Raw genomic sequence first — 19751 nt, forward strand, 5'->3', positions numbered from 1 at the left:
TTACCTTCGGCTATCTTCGGATATCTTCGGGTTAACTTCGAAATACCTCAGATTATTACCATCGGTATTCATGAGTGTCTTCGTAGTAACTTTGGATATCTACATTGTAATTTGTGGACTGTTTCAAATTTGCTTTGGCGTTACATGTAAACTGCTCCCCTTTTAAGCCAATCAGAACTGGGTAATTTTTTCAAGTGTATTATTAGACGAAAAATACCATGATTATCATTATGGCAGTATCATAGTGTAACAAAAACTGCGTCATTTGAAGATGCCACTTAGTTTGAAAAGTGTTCTTTGAGATAAATGGTTTCCTTGCAACTTGCCATAGTCAACATTAACGAATACCCTGATGCATTAACTCAAAATTAATAGCTGGTTTTCACATGACGTCACTTAAATTCGAACTACAAAACTATTGATCTTCCTGAGATTTTACTTTGATGATGTATAAGAGCAGCTGAAAACTAATATTCATACAAATTTTCGCTTCGAATGGTTTCGTGGTTTTGTAATACACTACGCTTGAATTTCCAAACTTTTGCGTGACGCGGCATTTACATGACGGCCTAGAGAGCTGTCATGATGGTTAAAAAACTGACTTATTTCGGAGAACTTGGCTATCTGAACAGTTCATGTCTTAAAAAAGTATTATTTTAATGTTTTAGAGTTCCTCGAGGGATAAATTAACGGTTTTGTAGCAAAACTCAGTGACAGATGTTTCTGTTGGTTTCTGGCCGCCATGTTGGTGCCCATACGGATGGGCACCAGCATGGCGTCTCCATACAAATATCTATAAATTTGGGAAAAAATTTTCTCTGCATATCTCGCATAAGAAAAATTCTTGTGACCAGAATTTTGGCGAGAGCCTTTGCATAGATACCTTCTTTCATTTCCCAGATTCTGGGCTTTATCTATTGGCCGGTTTTGATTTTGATTTTGATCTGTTTTGAATTGCGTGACACTGAAAACCAGCAATAGAAACGAGTTTCCCGCACACGCTCATTGTCGTGCAAACCTCGTTATAACAAGGGGCAAAAGGCAATTCGAAAAGGGCCTGTTTCATGGAGCAGTTGTTTTCTTTTGCTTCAAAGTTTGGAGCAGTGGGGAGGATGAAGGGATTTTTAAGGGTCAAAGTGAAATGTTAGATTCGGGAACTCGCCTGAGTGGAAAAAATTCGCTTAAAAGGAAATTTAATTATGACCCATGAAATGAATGACCACTTAAATCAGCCATTTTCATGGTGTATAAAAACTCTAGCCTTTAGAAATAAATGAGCCATGAAAGCATGGCCTCAGCAAAAGCCAGAATTCATGGGCCATGCAAAGATTTTCATGGGGGTGTCAAGGGAAAATCTCGGCATTTTCATAAAATCTTTTGTTTTATAGTGCCTCCGATGTTTATGTCGAAAAAAGAAACAGCAGTCACCTTCCTTTGTGCTACCAAATAAAAATTAGCGCCTTGGGTGCACAACTTGAAAATTTATGTTATGCACGCATCCAAGACCTAGCGTACCGAACGTCTTCTACCCTGTTTTCCTGTGGAGGGTAACGTTTAACTTAACCAGGAGATTTGAGTTAACTAGACATTGTAACTGCTTACCACTTTGTCACATGGAACTTGTTGGCATATTAACTCCAAGTTCGGAAGCGCAAATTAAGACATGTTAGCCAGGCAAGTCTGTAGCGAGATAAAGATGTAGTGTTCACCTACACTAAGGTGGCTGACAATAGTTTCAGCTTTTTCCATCACGTAATACTTTTAAGAAAAAATTATGGTATCACACAAATGTCCAATCTATTTACAATACAGCTTGTTAGATACACCTTTAGCTTTAAGTGATTATAACTCAAGAACAAGCTAGGTGCGGGCCCCTGCTTTATCGAATTTTCTAAAAAACGTTCTGTGCAGAGGTTTCATAGCCACCTTAAATTTCGAGCCTGGTTTTGAGTAACAAGCACTCACAGATAAAAGTAAGGGCGTTTCTAACAGGTTTTATGGTTGCTATGGTAACTTATTATGCCATAAAGATTACTATTATCATTGGTTGGCTGATGGCTGTGTGTTTATGTGATACCGACATTGTAGCATTACTTGATAGAGAAGTAGTATTGTTCGGTCAAAGTATAGCTGATGGAAAAGTGCTGGAGACTGTTGCCAGCCACCTTAATCAGTCAACACAATCAGTTGTATACATTGTGAAAAAAATATTTACATATATGAAGACTGATCATCATTTCATATGTTCCTTTCCAATGTGAAAATATGTCGTAACTATGTTAAAGTGGGAGAAGTATTTGCTACTTTAGGGTTAAGAACTTAAAAATTTGTGCTCTTTTCTCTTTCCGTTACATTTGCAAAAAAAAAATGTTCTCATAGCAATGTGGTTTTTGGTTTTGTCGATTACTTCAGAAGTGATGAGATTAAAAATAGAGCGCGTTTGATCTCTTTCACAATTGCATTGGAAGTTAATTTTGTCATAGGAATCTCAGTATTGTTCATTAGTAAAACCCATTAGTCAACATTGTTCCCTACAACTGCTTGAAACACCACCTCACTGGGTTAGGCTAGCTCTTTCCGCAGCCCAGCTTTGGCCTTCCCTCTGTCACGCATCGCTCCGCTCTATTACTCTCTTTTCCGAGAGTGTGGCGCCGCGTGACAAAGAAAGGGCCAGAACGGGACCAGCGCTTTCCACTAACCGCGGGATGGCTACGGAATGCTTTCCCAGAACGTGTCAGTTTCGCTAGGCCTTTGAGTTCTCAGCGTGGCCAAGTCCAACAACGATAAAAAGAATCCCTCACCCCTTCATCTCCTGTTGGTGGGCTAGGCAATTCGTTTTTAAGAAACTGCGTACGAAATCAACATCAAGATGAGGGAAAACATGAACGATGACAATAACGATGTGAATTTATCAGCATTTAATGAGCGCTACAGTTGGTTACATGTTAGACTATTAAAAAGCATTAACAGCCAATAGTAAAAAAAAACATGTGAGGCAGAAGACTGTTGTAAAGCGAGGACAAAAACCAGAACCAAAAGAATACATGTATTCACATGTTCGAAAGTAATTGCACTTATTTGCGTCTGGTGACGATGACCGTGTCCGTTCCATTTACTTCCGTTTGCTGTTATTGGTTGGATTGCAAACTTTGGCGTTTTTAACTCTGAGTGATTGAAAACTTCTCGACATTTACCACTGGTATTAGTACAATAGCAAAATACCGAGAACAGAGATGGTTTTGACCAGTCGCCTCCAAAAGATTACTACCACACATCTTCACCCTGTTGACTACACAACAGAGCTGTTAATCAACACACTGAATATTGTAAGTAAGGTTACATGGTTCAAATATTAAACTGACTTATCACCATTTAATTGGCAGTTAATTACCGTCTAGTAAAAACCATATAAGCCAAGAAAACAAAGATTAAATAAGTGCAGACAGAAGACCTTCACATTCTAAGAGCAAACATGGTTTTTTTCTCTGTGATAGTGATTGAAAACTCCTCCACATTTACCACTGGTATTTGCACAATAGCAGAACACCGAGAACAGAGATGGTTTTAACCAGTCGCTAACAAAGGCAACTACCACACATCTTCACCCTGTTGACTACACAACAGAGCTGTTAAGCAACACACTGGATATTGTAAGGTTACATGGTTAAAATATATCACCATTTAATTGGCACTATCACGCTGTTAAGTAAAAAGCATTAAAAGCCAAAAAACAAAGATTGACATAGTGTGGCAGAAGACTTTCATATTCCAAAAGGAAACATGCTGTTCTTCCAATCAATTATGAGGTGAAATTTTCCCGCTCTTAGCACCAGCTATAGATTATGTTCCTTGTTGTTGTAATTTTGCTGGGCTCACTCCGTTATTTCCACTCACATTTTGGGATTGACTGAACAAATTTCTTCAGAAAACTGCTCTCCACTTGTATTTGCACACTGGCAAAAATGCCAAGTGGTTTCCCGTCACCTTGGGGAGAAACGTTCATCCAAAGGCAACCACCACACGTTAACTCTGTTGGTACAGAGCCGTCAATCGACCTATATTATTACAAGTTAGGTAATGTAAAGTAAAACTTTATTTAAACAGGGTAGCCCGTTCAGCTCAAAGGCTGGTATCCATTGGAGCCCTGTATAAATAACATCAGGATAAAAATCTAATTACAATACTAAAATACTAAAATACCATGGTTACTTGGATAATATAGCATAATGGATGAATGATCAAACATTGTATTGTATTGATATTATTCGTGAGTGAAGTAAGAATCACATGGAAGAAGAGCAGCAATGTTAAAACCTTTCTACTTTTAACTGAAAACCATTTAGAATGACGATCAATGTGGTTTTCTTAAGAAAACGCACTCATCGCGAAATCATCAAAACGAGAACAAGGTATCTGATGTCAGAAGAAACAAAATCGCTCTAACTCGACAAAGTTTGAAGCAATTTACTCTGTATTAACATTGCTTGAACACTTTTCTTGCCAAGGAAACTAACTTTTCTATTACACAATATCTATGTATTTATTGACGTTTGACGCCTTCAAAATTTTCATTGCAACAAACTGGATGTTTTTTTGAACATCCGTGTTTCTACAAATTTGAATTACGTTTATCCTTTTATTCATTTACATGTAGAGCTTAAATCCAAACATGTTTAAGCTAAAACTCCCTCGCTCAAGGAACGCTATGAAGTGGCTAGTGCAAATATAGTGTGAACAAGTTTTAAGACAAACTGCAACTAGCAACCGTAATAGTCTACAATACTGGAAGAACAAAATGTTAACAGTGACTGACAATACATAATACTTCTAGGACACTTCATTGTATAAGTGGTATAAAAAAAAAACCAGATAAACACGACAAGGGAAGAAATTTAGTTTTGTGAGACGATTTTGCAGACGAAATGAAATGATTTCAGTTATTTTCAAAAAAGGGTTGAAAAAAGAGACCGACAGTCCATGTACACTAAAACATACGATTTTTGATTTTGTGGATCAATTTCAGATAGACTAAAACGCAACTAAACGCATAAACAACTTGTGTGGATGTAGGATTTTTATATTTTCAACCCCAAATTCTACAAATATTTATTCAAAACTCCCAAATTAGGTTATGACCCTCGTTTTAATTTAACACATCAAATTTAGTATATATACAGCAAAACTACAACTGCAAGGGCGTAGCTAGGGGGGTCCTGGGGTGCCCCTCACCTCCCCTTTTGTAAGCCTTTTTTAACCAAACAACCTGCAACAGGTGGCAAAAACGACATGACAATCTGGTAAACACCCTCACTTTGACAGAGTGTGACTCTCCTGGTTACGCCCCTTAACTGATAAATAATCCCATGTTAGAACTCCTCCTTGACATATTGTAAAAGATAGTTTTTAGAAAGCAGTCTTTCTGTAAGGGCGTGTCAATGGACCAAATAGTTGACATCGATCTTGTTTCAGCACAAAGTAACTGATACAAGAAGCATTTTAGCCCCTCGTCAGGTGTGGAATAGATAAGACACTTGGCTTTCACTCACTGTGCACAATAGATTCCAGTTATTTAACCTGGGGAATGTGTAGGGTGGGAAAGGCTTTTGCTTCTTGACCTCACTGAGCTATGAGAAGAACAAAAGAGTTTTGAAATGTTTTTTACAAAGCTTATAGCAAATACCATTTGGTAGCTGGCATATTCGTGAAACCCAACTACCCTGTTACGCTTACATGGGAGACAACAAGGACGTAATAAGTCTCATGTACCACGTTCAAAATAAGAGTAAATAAAGTACATACATTCATTAAAAAGTGCAAAGATTCGGCCGACTTTACGAAGAGCTAACCACCGGGCTCTAGACTACCTAGTATGCACTATTCTTTGACAATTTAGCCAGCAGACGTGAAAAGCCATGCAGCTAAGGAAGTATTATGTTCAGTCTATTTTATTCTGTGACAAGAAATTTTCAATCGTAAACTTAATTTACGTTAAAGAAATTGAAGCTATCTTTGTTCCTTATTGCACTACACCTATGGAATGAACCTGCTATCAAGAATATTAATTCACTTAAAAAGAAATTATATCTACACGCTGCCAAATTTTAAAGTTATCGAGATATTCTAAGTCGAGAGGCTGATTCGCGGTTTGCTTACATACAAGTCAGTACAAAGTAATACCTAGACTAGCACGCACAAATATACACGTCATGCTCTTTATAACTACAAAAATATAAAAGCATTTAATTAATTACATGCTCCGCGACACACAACTTGAGTAAATATGGTACAAAACGTTTCTACATGTCTTAACAAATTACGTGTTTAAAAAACAAAAACCTTTATTGTTAGAAAAATATATCAAGCAAAACGCCTCATCTAGTCTACTTCAAAAAGACCGTCTATAATTTTGTAGTCAACAACTAAGAAAAGAAACAAAAGAAGCCAAGACTGTGCCTTAACTATTAACTATTTTGAACGACAAACGGCTCTCGAGAAAGAAACTGGACCTCACTCACTTGGGAAGCAATGAGCTCCTGACTACGCTTTAGAAATTAGTTTCATGGCCTGGTCCACCATCCCCTCCTGGGTTACTAGCTTGAGATGTCTCCTTAGTGCTGGTACCTGGTTCTTGACTGCTACTATTTTCAGGCGCTGGAGCAGCCTGGGTTCCAGTAGCTGTACCCTGACTGTTGTTACTGTCAGGCAATGTAACATCCCCCTTCAGAAATTGAGTGATGTCACCATATTGAGTTTCAACATGTGTGGGCTGTTTGATCGGGGGTAGAGCTTGAGGTGAGGTGGACACTCTAGGCAGTTCTTGCATTTGCTGGAAGTCACCCAAGTCAGCATAGAGAACCTCACCAGGCTTGGGTTTCTGTCACAAGTAAATAGGAAACAAATTATCTTATTACATCACTTCCAAAACGCTGTCACCCTATACACGGCGTGAGAGAAGTAGCAGTTCTGATTGGCTGTTTCTCTAATTCAATCAATGAGGGGGCTTGCACTTGCTAACTTCCCAATATGGAATTTTCAGCTCGAATCTCAGGCGTACCTGTTGGGCAGGATGGAATGCGCGCACGACAATACAACTATATCATTTCAAAATAAATCACTTTATTGCTTATGGAGTTACTACAATTCAGTAACCACGGGTAGGGCGAAGGAGAACTGAAGCTTCAAAACAAACAAACTGGAGAACGAGTCTTGAGTGTCACCTGGCATAGGTCTCTGTCATTATGATGAAAAAAACATTTAACATACTGTTATATACTGAAAACTGTTTGCTCGCATAACCACGATATGGACAGCCACCCTCGTATTGGCCGTTTGTGAACAATGAACGTTGTTACAGTAACAGTACTGTTTTTCATTTAACAGAAAAGAACAGTTTGGTTTTGATTTATTTGTCGTAGTCACCGGAACAAAGAAGTCTTTAAATCCTTATTCACACTACATGCGATGTATCTCAGTCAATGTGGTTACAGACATTCAATCACTGATAGTGTGACAATGCTTCCTGGTGTCAACATAGATGCACTGGCAGCTCATTGAATTACTATGTTATGTATCAAATCTGCAATAACGTATAAGACGTAAAAAAGACCATCCGCCATTGGCATACCTTCTTCGATTTCTTTGACTTGCCAACTTGTGCATAAGTGGCCTCTGGTGCTTCAGCTTGTGGCTTTTGCTCTTCAACTTTATCTTTCTTGCTTCCTTTCTTCGCAGACTTGTCACCAACAGCATAGGCAGGTACAGCTGCAAGAAAGCACACTAAGAATTCCTTCCGTTTGCCCTACGGTAGGACAAATGTAAGGAAATTCTCACTCCGTTTTCAAGGCCCCAAATTATTCAATCCTCTCAGCACTGACATTCAAAATGCCTCTAGTATTGCCGTTTTCGGCCTCTAAACTTAAGTCATCTTTCTTGGCATGAATATAATTTATTTCTCTTCGTGTGCTTGTGTGTGCCTTTTTTTCGTTTTCTTTTTCTTCCTTTGCTTTTGCGCATTTGCGCGTTTAGCTTTGTTTAACTACTTTTTATCCTAAATCATGATCATTGTGTGCCGATGACAGCATTTTTATTCTCATGCTAAGTCTTAGGTATCTTCAAGGCAGTCCTTAACATAAGCCTTATTGGCTTCCCTGGGTTTTCTTGCCTTACACGGTAATATTTTGTAAATATATTTATAACATAGATAGGATCCTGCGCGCGCTCTGATTTGTCAAAAACCCATGTTTTATCAGAGTATACAACATAGAAAAATCGTGTTTTATTGTTTTGCGCGGGTAAAATCTATATCGTAAAGTAAATGAAGAAGCCTAAGCCTTGTATTACACTGGGATAAAACACCCCGGACATTTGAGAAAACTCGAGAAATGTAGAAAACACTCGCCTGCGGCTCGTGTTTTCTACATTTCCTTCGTGTTCTCAAATGCCCGTCGTGTTTTATCACAGTGTAATACACGGCTTAAGCCTCTTTATTTGTTTAATATAAATGGCGAAACAATAAAACAATCAAACTAAAGCTGCAGGACCTGAAGCTCCCTGGTGTTGGCTCATGTCTTCCATTGCTGTGGGTCGAGGTCCTGCATCTGCATAGCCGTTGTTGACATGCCCAGAGCCATTGTCTTCTCCTGAAGCACTATCAGATTAGACCATAATGGTAAAATTGTTTTTCTTTCCTTATTTGCATACAGTGAGTAGCATTATCTTCCAGGAAAAATGGGCAAACAACATGTTTGTTAATCGTTCACACGTCAGATACGAGTTTACCAACACGAAAAAGTTGGTGAAAAAGTTGGCGAGAATATGTATAGGTAAGTTTTACTGTCACCAACAGTTTGCCAACGTGTTTGCCGACTGTATTTGTGCCGTTCACACACCAAATCGAGTTTGCCAACACGAGTTTGCCAACACGAGTTTGCCAACTTTAGCTCGCCAACTTTAGTTTGCCGTGCGAAGGCCGCTTAATTCCCAAGCTTGTGTAACAACTACAATGTTACCGAGTAAAGGATCATTATAATAGTACATTATACTAAGTAGCATTCCAATTTATAGAAAGAGACAAAAATACTTACGAGGCTTCCGACTCCGAACAGCGGACTTGTTATTATTGCAATACACATGTCGATGAGGAAAGACAAGAAAAAGCAGATAAACAGCAAACAGGAATGGGCCAATCCTTGTGGACTAAATAATTACTGTCAATGTTCTGCTCACCGTTACTTACTGTAATCAACCAATGAGAGAAGCTCTATCTATAGTTCGGCCACCTTAGTACAATATGAAGTTACTGACCTCATATCCTTCGACATCGTGGACAATTTGTGAAAAAAGAAAACTTCTGCCCATTGTTGGTAGATTTCCCCAAAAAGTTTTCCAAAATTATATTTAAGTTTTGCCACACTGATTTGTCGTGGGCGAAAATGACGAAAAAGTTCATTTTCAAACCATTACAGTCAAAATAGGAAGTAGAAAATGACATCATTACTGACTGGCACATTCGAAACAGAACAACGTAAAAAACGTAAAGGTGCAATGTCGTGGGTACGCTTTGGAGACAATCCACTGGAAAAGTTGCAACAAGTTCTCACAACGGGAAACATTGTGCAACAATTGCCTACATTGTGTAACATATTACATCATTTTCACCACAATACCCTTATCGACCATGGCTTTTCACCAGAGAACACGCGAGAATTCGCGAGTTGAAAAAAAAGGCCCTTAAAGTCAAAGGAATAAACCTCCGTAGAGTAGCTAGTGTGTTATTACTTTCAGTAATACGCCAACCTCACAATTGTAAATGTTACTTCTCTTTATAAATTGATCTAAACTCTCTGCACTGGTATCCACACATTTCTTACAGTACTTGGGAGAATATAAAGAAAAAAAGTTATGTTATTGTGAGCCAATGAAAATCATTTGAGATCGAGAAAAAGAACTTATTCTATTTAGCGCTTACCCACGTAAGTCAACACAACAAGTAATTATGAATACAAACGACCGAATAATTATATGACGTATGACCGTTAATCACTATACGAATAATGGGATTAAAAACCAACAAACTTTCTCATAACATTCAGATTTTCCAGCAATATATTAACTTTATATCCTTTTCTCTGGGCTTTTTACTTTCTTTTATCCATATTGGGCAAATTTATTCCACTAATTTTTTACTGTCTCGATCTCTTCTCATTGCCGTGAGAATCAGTTTGCCGTTTTTTGGTTATCACAACAATTTCCATGTTCCTCTTCTATCCATTCTTTTACTAGAAAAGAATACCCACCTTTGTTGCCCTTTCTCCTACACTTTCTTTTGTGGTGTACACACCATGCCACTACCGCGACTACAATAGCGAGTACAATGACTCCTCCCACTGACGCACCAATGATAATCCACAGGTCATTATCTTTTCCCTCACCTGAAATAAAAAGTATAAATAATCGTTAACCTTTCTTTAGATTTAACAATGCTCGTGTTTCTTTCGGCTGAACAAAATCAAGCAAAACAAACACCGAAAAATATCAATTAAAAGCTCCCCTCAAAGTAAACACCTCATTTGGATACTTTCCAAGCCCTTCCCCCCTCCCCCCTACATTTGAACAAATTACTCACTTTTGACAGGCTGATAAAAAAACGCAGTGACTCACTGCAGACGTCAAAACACCCTTATAGACAGCCTAACGCCATACTATTGAGCAGTTGCGCCCAGGAGGATGAAAGTGGTGAGAGGGAACTTAAGGAAATTTTACACATCAAAAAGTTTACATTTTTCACTCATCTTGGAAAATGGATCGTCTCTAAATAGTGGCAATTTTGATGCCACTGAACGGAGGTTTTAATCCCGTAGTTTAAGTTAAAGTTAAAGGTCACTGGCATTGTTAAGAAATAGTGCAAAACGCAACGGTAAGAGAATACACCAAGAGCTGTGACACCGTTGGAAACGTTCAGAAGTTATCGGTGATCCTTATCCGAGACAATTATAAAGAAAGTAACCCGTCTTAGCTGATCACCAACGCAAGTAATAATTCTCATTTCTTTCCTATTTTTAGTTTTTATTTTCCCAGCCAATATCAGTGATTTTTTCTTTCTTTCTCTGTTATCTTTTGAGAGATCTTAGAATTAAAAAAACTGTATTCAACGAGGGGTCACTATACCACAAGGACATCACCGCGTTTCTTCTGATCAACAAAGTTAAACCCTGTTCGGCAGGTTTCCTACTTGGCTGGGTGACCAAATACGAATACCCCGTGTGTATTTATTGATGATGATGATGATGATAATGATAATGATAATTTTTTCTTTTGCTTCTCTTTCTAAGGCGATATCAGTAACTGCAGAACTCCCAGCCTTGTGTAATGCCTTTCATTCAATTTATCAACTATTTGTTCATATCATCTTGCCATGTCCGTATTTATGTGCATCCAGTTACAATACCGTACAAACAACAGCGAAACGCGTCGTTCGAACTCTCCTCAATTCTGTTGTCTGTTGATCGACTAAAAATTTTAATCACGGCTTGAATTATTCGAAAATTCATACCCTTTATCAATTTTGTGATTTTCAATATCTTCTTTTTCGGGACGGAGGGCATCTGTTGATACCGTTGATAATCGTGTACAGGGCCACGTGATTTTTTCCAGAATGTGAAGAAAATCACCTGACTGGTTCTATGACTGTTTGTAGTTAAAAAAAGTGCAACGTTTGTAACTTGTTCAACTGAATGCTTTACGTTTCCTTGGCTGGGCTGACAAATACCTGGATAGTTGGCCGTAGAAACCACAATTTAAATTTGTTACATTCATGAGTGAGATTTACATTAAGAAGTTTGAAGGTTTTTTGATACTTTTCTAAATGTGTTCTTTTCATGTGCGTAATTTCACTGCAGATTGATAACTTCAAATGAGTTATTTCCACGTAAATCGCGAAAAGAAACTTTTATATATGACTGGATTTATGAAAACCGTGTCAAGACTTCGCACCAAAACAGCCATTTGCACTTCACTTTCACAACTGCAAAAGGCCTTAAAATCACTGCAAGCGATAAAGAAAAAAAAATTAGAGGGAGGAGAGCAAGAAAAGGAAGATAAGAGAGTGGAGGAAAAAAAAGACTGACATTCCTTTTAATTTTTATATCATCTTCTTTGCTTGAGCAGGGCGCCATTTGTTTATCACTGTTTTCATAAATCCACACATTATCTGACGGCATTCGCAAAAACATGCCCGCAGACAGCTTAAAGACAGTCCTAGCGGCCAAAAGTGTTCTGACTACCCCTCTGGCTACGAGATCGGCCTATCACGCATGAACATGGCATGGGCCTCTCCAGCTTGGTGTCATGTCAACAAAGAACCCTCAAAAAAGGTTCAAAAACTGAGCAAAATGCCTAGCAACACAGTCAATATTAAGGTTATTTGGCACTGAAAACTCAAAGTCTAGCTAAGTCGAGGTATCAGTACAAGACATCCTCCCCTCCCCCCTGCCCATGATAGCAAACCACCCCCAGATAGGTCAGAGCCTGGGCTATTTCCCCAGCCCGGCCTCGACGGAGTCTCCTTGAGGTCTAGAGCCGCTGGATAACCCAGCGGGCATGTTTTTGCGAAATCGCTCAGACATATTATATGATATACAAGAATAATAATAATAATAACAACAATAACAATAACAACAACAACAATAACTAACTAACTAACTAACTAACTAACAACAACAACAACAACAACAATAATAATAATAACAATAATATATCATATATATCATATACATCATATATGACGATATTTAAGTACTAATTAACTAAAATTAACTTCACAACCGAGTAAGTAAATAGAAGTGCTGAGAATGTATTCCAACCACCGCTCCCTTTTTCCGTGCCTTAAAAAGCAGTCGGACAACATTGAAAACAAAGGACCTTACACAACTAGAAATTGTCTACTATGAACAAAGTACAGTGTCATGCTGTTTCATTTTACTCCGATGCAAGGTTCTTGCAGAAGAGATAGATTCCGAAATGCGCTTTCTTTCCTGCTGTACTTTTAAAAGCTCCTCACTCGATCATCTTCATACTACGAAAAACAAAACTTTAGATCACATGACCTGTAAAATGTTGTGCATATCTTTAATCGCCTTCCATTTTGGGATAGCCTTCCAGCTCACCCCCCTCCTTTGCCTGCCAGTGGCCATCTGACTTGTGTCGAAGATCAGCTAATTCCTTCCGAAGATCACAGAAGACCAGAAGAAGTCTTCCAAAGAATTCCAGACACAACTCCAAGACTACAAGTACTTACACCGTGGTCAGTGCACTTGATCTTCCTGTTTTCGGGTAATTTACGAAAGAGTTCGCAAACCTTCCGACAATTTGAAATCAGGAAATTGTTAGCCTTAGAAATTATGCTTATTTATTTGTATATCGTGTTCGAAATCACGTGATTACCTTTCCAAATCAATAACCCTTTTAAACTCTCATGTGTTGCCATTTTTGCTGGTGATAAGTTTCACTTAAAAAGTCATGCAGTTGCTCACAACATTTTAAAAAAAACATTTGTTTTTGGCTGTATATTTATCTTGACTGAGAAGATTGTAATTGCTTTTAGAACATACTATGTCCCATAAACATTTTTAAATATTTATGAGACACTTAAAAACGTGCCAGATAAGCTTACCCGAAGTTGGACTTGTTGTTGCTGTTTCTTTTGGTGAAGTTGTAGCCGGTGTTGTGGCAACTGGCAGTAAAGCTTTGATGGAGCCAGGTTCAATCTTAAGGTCTCCAAGGGTTCCATTTTCAGAAGCATTTTTCAGAACAAGAATTGCATCATCTATATGAACCACCTCATTAAAAATTATGGTAAAAAATACCACCACACTCCCATTTCTGTCGAGGGAAAAAAAAAGAACTAGTAATAGTAACAACTGATCGAAACGTTTTCTGAGTGCACTTAACAACACCCAATGGCTTACAAATAAGTTTTTATATTGGAATCATATTTTCAAAAATAGGAACAAAAGTGATTAAAATCAGTGTGCTAACTTTGCAATTGAGTGGAGTGCAATTCATGGAGTAAATGGGCACTTAATTTCAAATTGGGACGAGCGTGCAGCGCGAGGCTGATTTGAAATTACAAGAGATAGATAGTTTATTGAAGATTTGTAAAGATTCAATTTAGGGGAAATATCTTAAAAAATAACAGCTCTTAAAAATTACAGAACGATTTGTCCCTAAATTGTATGATACAAGGTTCAACTGCTTGCCAATCCGCTCAGTCTTATTACCATTATAAATAGGCTCGTAGAGAACCAATCATGATCGATAACTTTGTTATAGATACGATTGAAATTTAAATAATGAAAACTCAGTCCGCGTGTCATTTCGAATTCCTATATGAAATGTAAACAATATGCCATGCAGAGATGGCTGTCATTGGCTATCATTTCATGGCACGCTTATTTCCCACAATAAGGTGAACCAATGCAAAACAACCCACTGAACATTCACATCTAATAAATCAAGAAAATGAAAACTACTGAGCAACTATTGAATGAGGCTTTTGTAATATTCCAAGTAATCAATGTCAAGATCACGGTTAGAGCCAAAGCTAAAGACTAAGGCTAACAACACTTACTAAGACCTTGATTAGTCCAGATATCACCAAAACCAAATCTAATAATTTTTTTTGGAATACATTATTTATATTGACTAACGCAATGTTGCCCACAACACAATCGAGACAGTATCTTACCAATGAGAAATGAGACATTGACTTCAATATATTATAAAATTCTTCACTAACACTTTGAGGAGTACTTACTCGAACTTATTCACTCTTGTGTCACTGTAAATGTCCTTATAATCATCTGCTTTTTGATAGACTTCAGAAACCTAGAAAATGAAGACACAAATACTTCAATGCTCGCAGGCTTACGTGCTATCCTTACTTCTACATGTAAGTATATCAACCTTCCAAAGGAACTATTAGGCAACAGTCCTGACACAGGCTAAATTCTCTTCCATGCCAGCAACATAACCATTGCTTGACAGGACCCCACTGAGTGATTCTTCCTGACCAATTTCCACTATTCAGGCTAAGAGAATAGTCAAATTTAACTATTTGCCGCGCGCTTCTGTGGATGCCTTATCTTGAGCGGAAGCCGTGCACTGGTCAACTGTCCCACACTGGCTTCCGTAGTATGGAACAATGAGGATTAATGTGTTTCTAGTCCAACACATTGGCCCTTAACATTTCGTCAAGATTTTCTAACATATCACTGATGCCCATTTGTGCACCTGGCTCCGGTTGTTCGAAAGCCGATTAGCGTTAACCCACGATTAAATTGTCCTAATTCATGGAATAAATTTATCCTTCGATTAAATTCTGTTCCTCGAAGCTCGATTAGCACTATCCAAGGATTAAACCAAGGGTTAAATTTAACGCACATAGCGAGGAGGATTAAGGACGTTTGCGCTAATTGTTCCCTCGCATCCTTACTGCGCACGCAAATTCACACGCTACGTCATGCAGGAGCGCGCGCGCTAAGTAATAAAATGAACAATGATAGGGCAGATGGCCATTGCCATAGCTTTGCCTGGATTTAACGATCTTAGACGTTCGGTGACCACTATTTTTCTTTTGATGGATCACTTTCTCTACCAATTTTCTACGTTACGCGAAAAAATGAAGAAAATCTATCAACTAGAAGTTTAAATTATCATCGAATTTTGTTCTTTTTAGCTCTTTGTATATCTGTGCGGTTTCAAATGCCCCTTGAAAGGTTAAGTTTGGTGAAAACGTTGGCAACATTTGCAATTATTTACGCAACAGACACACTTCTACAAAATATGAATATGATCGTTTGCCTGCGTTGACTCACCTTCGATATTTTAAACTATAAACCCCAGTAGACCATGCTGAACTACGTGCGCCAATTTTTCAAAATCAGGGTAGTTTTCCACACGCTTCATCTCTGAAACGAAGTCGGTGACTCCCAATTTTTTTTTTTTTGTATTTCCTTTTACATTACAGCGACTAGTGAGCGACGATTTCTACCTCTGAGAGCGTAACAGTTGAAATTTCTTACTTCGCGCTCATCATGTAAACAATTTTGCAGATCGCCGAAAGGCAGCGAAAACTCGAAAATAGTAACATCTATTTTGGAAAAGTCGTCAGGTAGCCTGAAATGCTTTTCTTTCCTTACCGGGCCTGGCATTTAAGGTGGCTGAACACAGTTTTTGATACCTGTATTTCATTCACCTTTTGCTCTAAAACCCTTGATCCCTCGGTCGCTAAAAATGGCACTTTGGTTTTTTGATAGTTAAGCTGACGTATGTGCCGTTGCCATGGCAACGTAAATAAACATAAACAGGCCTTTAAAATGGGTTTTGTTTATTTGTAGAAAATGTAGTCGTTAGATTTTCTTTATAATTTGCATGCAACAAGTTTGTAACGATTCTCACAAGTTAACACCATTTTGCCAATAATTTAACAGAGAGATCTTTGATTATCCCTTGTTGAAGGTTCACTGGAATATCTAGAATTTCCTTCGTTAAATTTCAATTATTTTCAATACTCCAGTTACTTATTTCCTAAAGTATTTTTGCGCCAAATTTGATGAAATTCTAATGAGTGGTTCTCGAGAAATAGGCGTATTTCCGAGAGTACAATTTTTCATTCAATCGCAATTTTTTGACTCACTACGCATGCGCTCCATTTAACTGGGTTCTTTCGGTAACAAAGGAAAAGCTGAGAATCGCTGGGTTCTTTGCATCGTTACCTTTTCTAACATATCTTTGTAATAAAAGACTAACGCCATCAATACACTGCGATCAATTATAGAGAAAAATAGCACAGATAGTACGGGTGTTGAGTATATAAAATGATCGCTCTATTGACGGCATGTTTGCTTTTTGCAATCCTTGTGCGCGCGCTGAATTGCATCAACAAAAGCGCGCGCGAAAACTGTGTTCGGCCACCTTAAGCAAAATCAACAAACTGTAAGTCCGCCATTTTGATTTGTTTGTCCGCTTTTTCATCCAATTAGCGTGGCAAGGACGTTCGCGCGAAAATTGTCCAGTCGAGATATATGTTTTTTGAATTGTTACTGTAGTCAGATAATAAATTCCTTGTATCAGAAATATCAGTGGTGGAATTAAAGGTTTTTTGGTTTGATAAAGGCGAGTATTTTATGGACAAAATATTGTTAAAGTTTACCTCACGGTCGAACTTGCTTGTTCCTCAAAAGTTGTTTACCTCATTTGGCAGAATTAAGATATTCACTCCCCGCTTTCTCTTCTTTGCTTAGTTTATGGCTTTCCCCTCGCCAAACTTATAATTTCTTTATTAGCCCATCAGAATAGAAGCGATTCTAAATTTATAAAGTCTAAAGAATTAAGGCTGAAAATTAGACTAGTCAGTAAGCGTTTTCAATAGTTCACTGATTTTCCTCTGACCTGATACATGATTCAGTGATCTTCGTCCAGCGTTTATCTTGCACATACGTTTTATCACAACTCTAATTTTAATTTAAGCATTTTTACTGGTTCTTATAGAAAGCAAATATAGTTGAGATATAAAAATTGGGGTTTCTTTTTCTTCTTTTTATTCAACGACAAGTTAAAGCTCGTATAAATTTTGTAGGAGCCGTCTTATTATCCCTCCCCTCCCCTAGTGCTACACCATTTTCTCCCACCAGAAACCATTTTATCCCCCGATTAGTTATCCAAGGGATAAAAAATTTAATCGCGGAATAACCCCTAACCACGGGTTAAATATTTCAATCGGCTTTCGAACAACTGGGGCCTGGATGGAAAGTGTCTTACCCACGACCGCACTTGGTCAGAATGGCGCAACAAAACGAGCTCCTTTGCCGAGCTATTCAAGCGTAAATGTTCCCTAAAGTTTGAACATTTAAGGTGGCTCTGAACCCTACCTATAGAATTTTTTTAAACTTTGCCAAAAGTTGTATCTTATCACGCTTATCAAAAGTTGATAATATAAAAAACTTCACCGTGTTGTTTTTGTTGGGAATTGTATTCAGTGAGTTGTAGGCTCAAACTCCAAATAAACGAACTATTTAATGAACCAGCCACGTAATCCGGAAAATACAATAAACGACGAATCACAATGGCTAAAAACGATGAAGAAGCTAGACTCAAGACTCCAAAAACAGCGGCAAGGCTGGCCTAAAATCTTAAACACGGCAAGAAAAAAACAACAAAGATGAAAATCTGCAAAATTACGACAGCGAAGTTTAAATGTACGCGCGAGCACATTCTGAGCCACGATTGGCTAATTAAAATTACCGGAAGTTACGCGCGCGGACAAAAACTCATACTAAGGTGAGAGGAGTGATTTCAGAGTTTGTAAAGTTCAAAACAGTTTTTGAATTATGAGCCCCTAAAGCTGTAATTATGGGTGTTTTAAGCAGGTCATACTGTTGCCATGGTAACCTACTGTGTCACGAAAATTTTAAACTTTGCCAAAAGTTGCATCTTATCATGCTCATCAAAAGTTGATAATATAAAAAACTTCACTGTGTCGTTTTTGAATTATAAGCCCCTAAAGCTGTAATTAGGGGTGTTTTAAGCAGGTCAAACTGTTGCTATGGTAACCTACTGTGTCACGAAAATGATAACAACGTAAACACCAATGACTAGGCAGTTTTTTTATACCATGATTGTGGCATCAAGTGATAAATAGTGGTTCTAAACGACCCATCAAAATCTAAGTCCTGGAAACTGATTTGAGCCACCTTAAGTGCCAACTTAATTTCGGGGATTTCACGAAAAATCAAAATTAGAGTACCAGCAAATTAATCAATTGGAAGCTTAAGCTGAGATTAATTAAAGGTATTAAAATTAAGAAAAAAAATTGTTAAATTAAACTGCCGTTAACAATGTTTCTAAAAATATCTACTGGAACTTCAAGGTACAGCATATGAGAACCTGGTAGTTTAGGGACCTGCTGGCAGACATTTGCCATTTCAATACCCAAAAATATAAGAACCTGTTTAGCCAAGCAAGATCAAGCAGGTTATCATATGCATGTGGGTTACAGTTAAACTTTGATAAACATTTTAGCCTTACCGAGTGTGACTTTGAGATTGCAAATTTACATTACAAAAAAAGACAGTTATTTTTCTGGCAATCAACTTAATCAACTTCGGTAATCCTTCATAGAAATTGAGAAGCTAATTAAGAACCTACTCAGCTGAAATTGGCAATAACTATCCCAAAATAGAAGAACCTACTACTTTGCCAGACTTAAAAAGAATGTAGGTTCTTACATGCGGGATTCTACTGTACAGAAAACAGAAGCAAACAAACTTTGATTTAATGACGTACCCCTCGTTTAAACCGAGAAGTTAGATTCCGAGAATCGTCAGAGGACATGATGGCCAACTCCTTTTTATAACGCACATTTCTAATTTTCGCTGTGGCGTTAACTTCCGAGTCTCTAACTCCAGGATCTGAAAAGAAAAAAACTAAGTTATAATTTACCAGACGCTTATCTATAGAGGATGGTGAAGATATGAATTTGATGTTCAAGTGGCAAAAACAATATCTCACTCGTGCGCTGAGCTCACTCGTGAGATATTGTTTTTGCCACAAGAACATAAAATTCCTATCTATAAGCCAACGTGTAGTGTTCGTTTTATTATAGAGACAAAAAATACAGAAGTCAATCGATAAGCACAAACCGTATGTGAACTGCACGCAGTTCGGCGGTTGGAATATCTTGCCGGAATATCTCT

The 19751-nt window shown here is 37.9% G+C and overlaps 1 protein-coding gene across 6 annotated transcripts in view; it reads right to left on the reverse strand.

The window, feature by feature from the left end:
• Nucleotides 1-4698: 4698 nt before the first annotated feature.
• Nucleotides 4699-19751, reverse strand: part of LOC145492265 (hemicentin-2-like) — a 153099-nt gene continuing 138046 nt past the window's right edge. For 4 of the 6 annotated variants that reach the window (XM_081471656.1, XM_081471658.1, XM_081471657.1 and 1 more), the window contains 8 exons: nt 19342-19466; nt 14813-14883; nt 13670-13878; nt 10296-10430; nt 9084-9108; nt 8541-8647; nt 7625-7761; nt 4699-6874 (listed from right to left, as the gene is read on the reverse strand). In XM_081471656.1, the coding sequence (XP_081327782.1) occupies nt 6545-6874; nt 7625-7761; nt 8541-8647; nt 9084-9108; nt 10296-10430; nt 13670-13878; nt 14813-14883; nt 19342-19466 (1139 nt within the window). In that variant the 3' untranslated portion in view covers nt 4699-6544. The remainder of the gene's footprint in view (nt 6875-7624; nt 7762-8540; nt 8648-9083; nt 9109-10295; nt 10431-13669; nt 13879-14812; nt 14884-19341; nt 19467-19751) is intronic. The other 2 variants (XM_081471661.1, XM_081471660.1) reach the window with 2 other exon arrangements.

The sequence above is a fragment of the Orbicella franksi genome, chromosome 7, assembly GCF_964199315.1.
Source record: "Orbicella franksi chromosome 7, jaOrbFran1.1, whole genome shotgun sequence".
NCBI classification, from domain to species: Eukaryota; Metazoa; Cnidaria; class Anthozoa; order Scleractinia; family Merulinidae; genus Orbicella; species Orbicella franksi.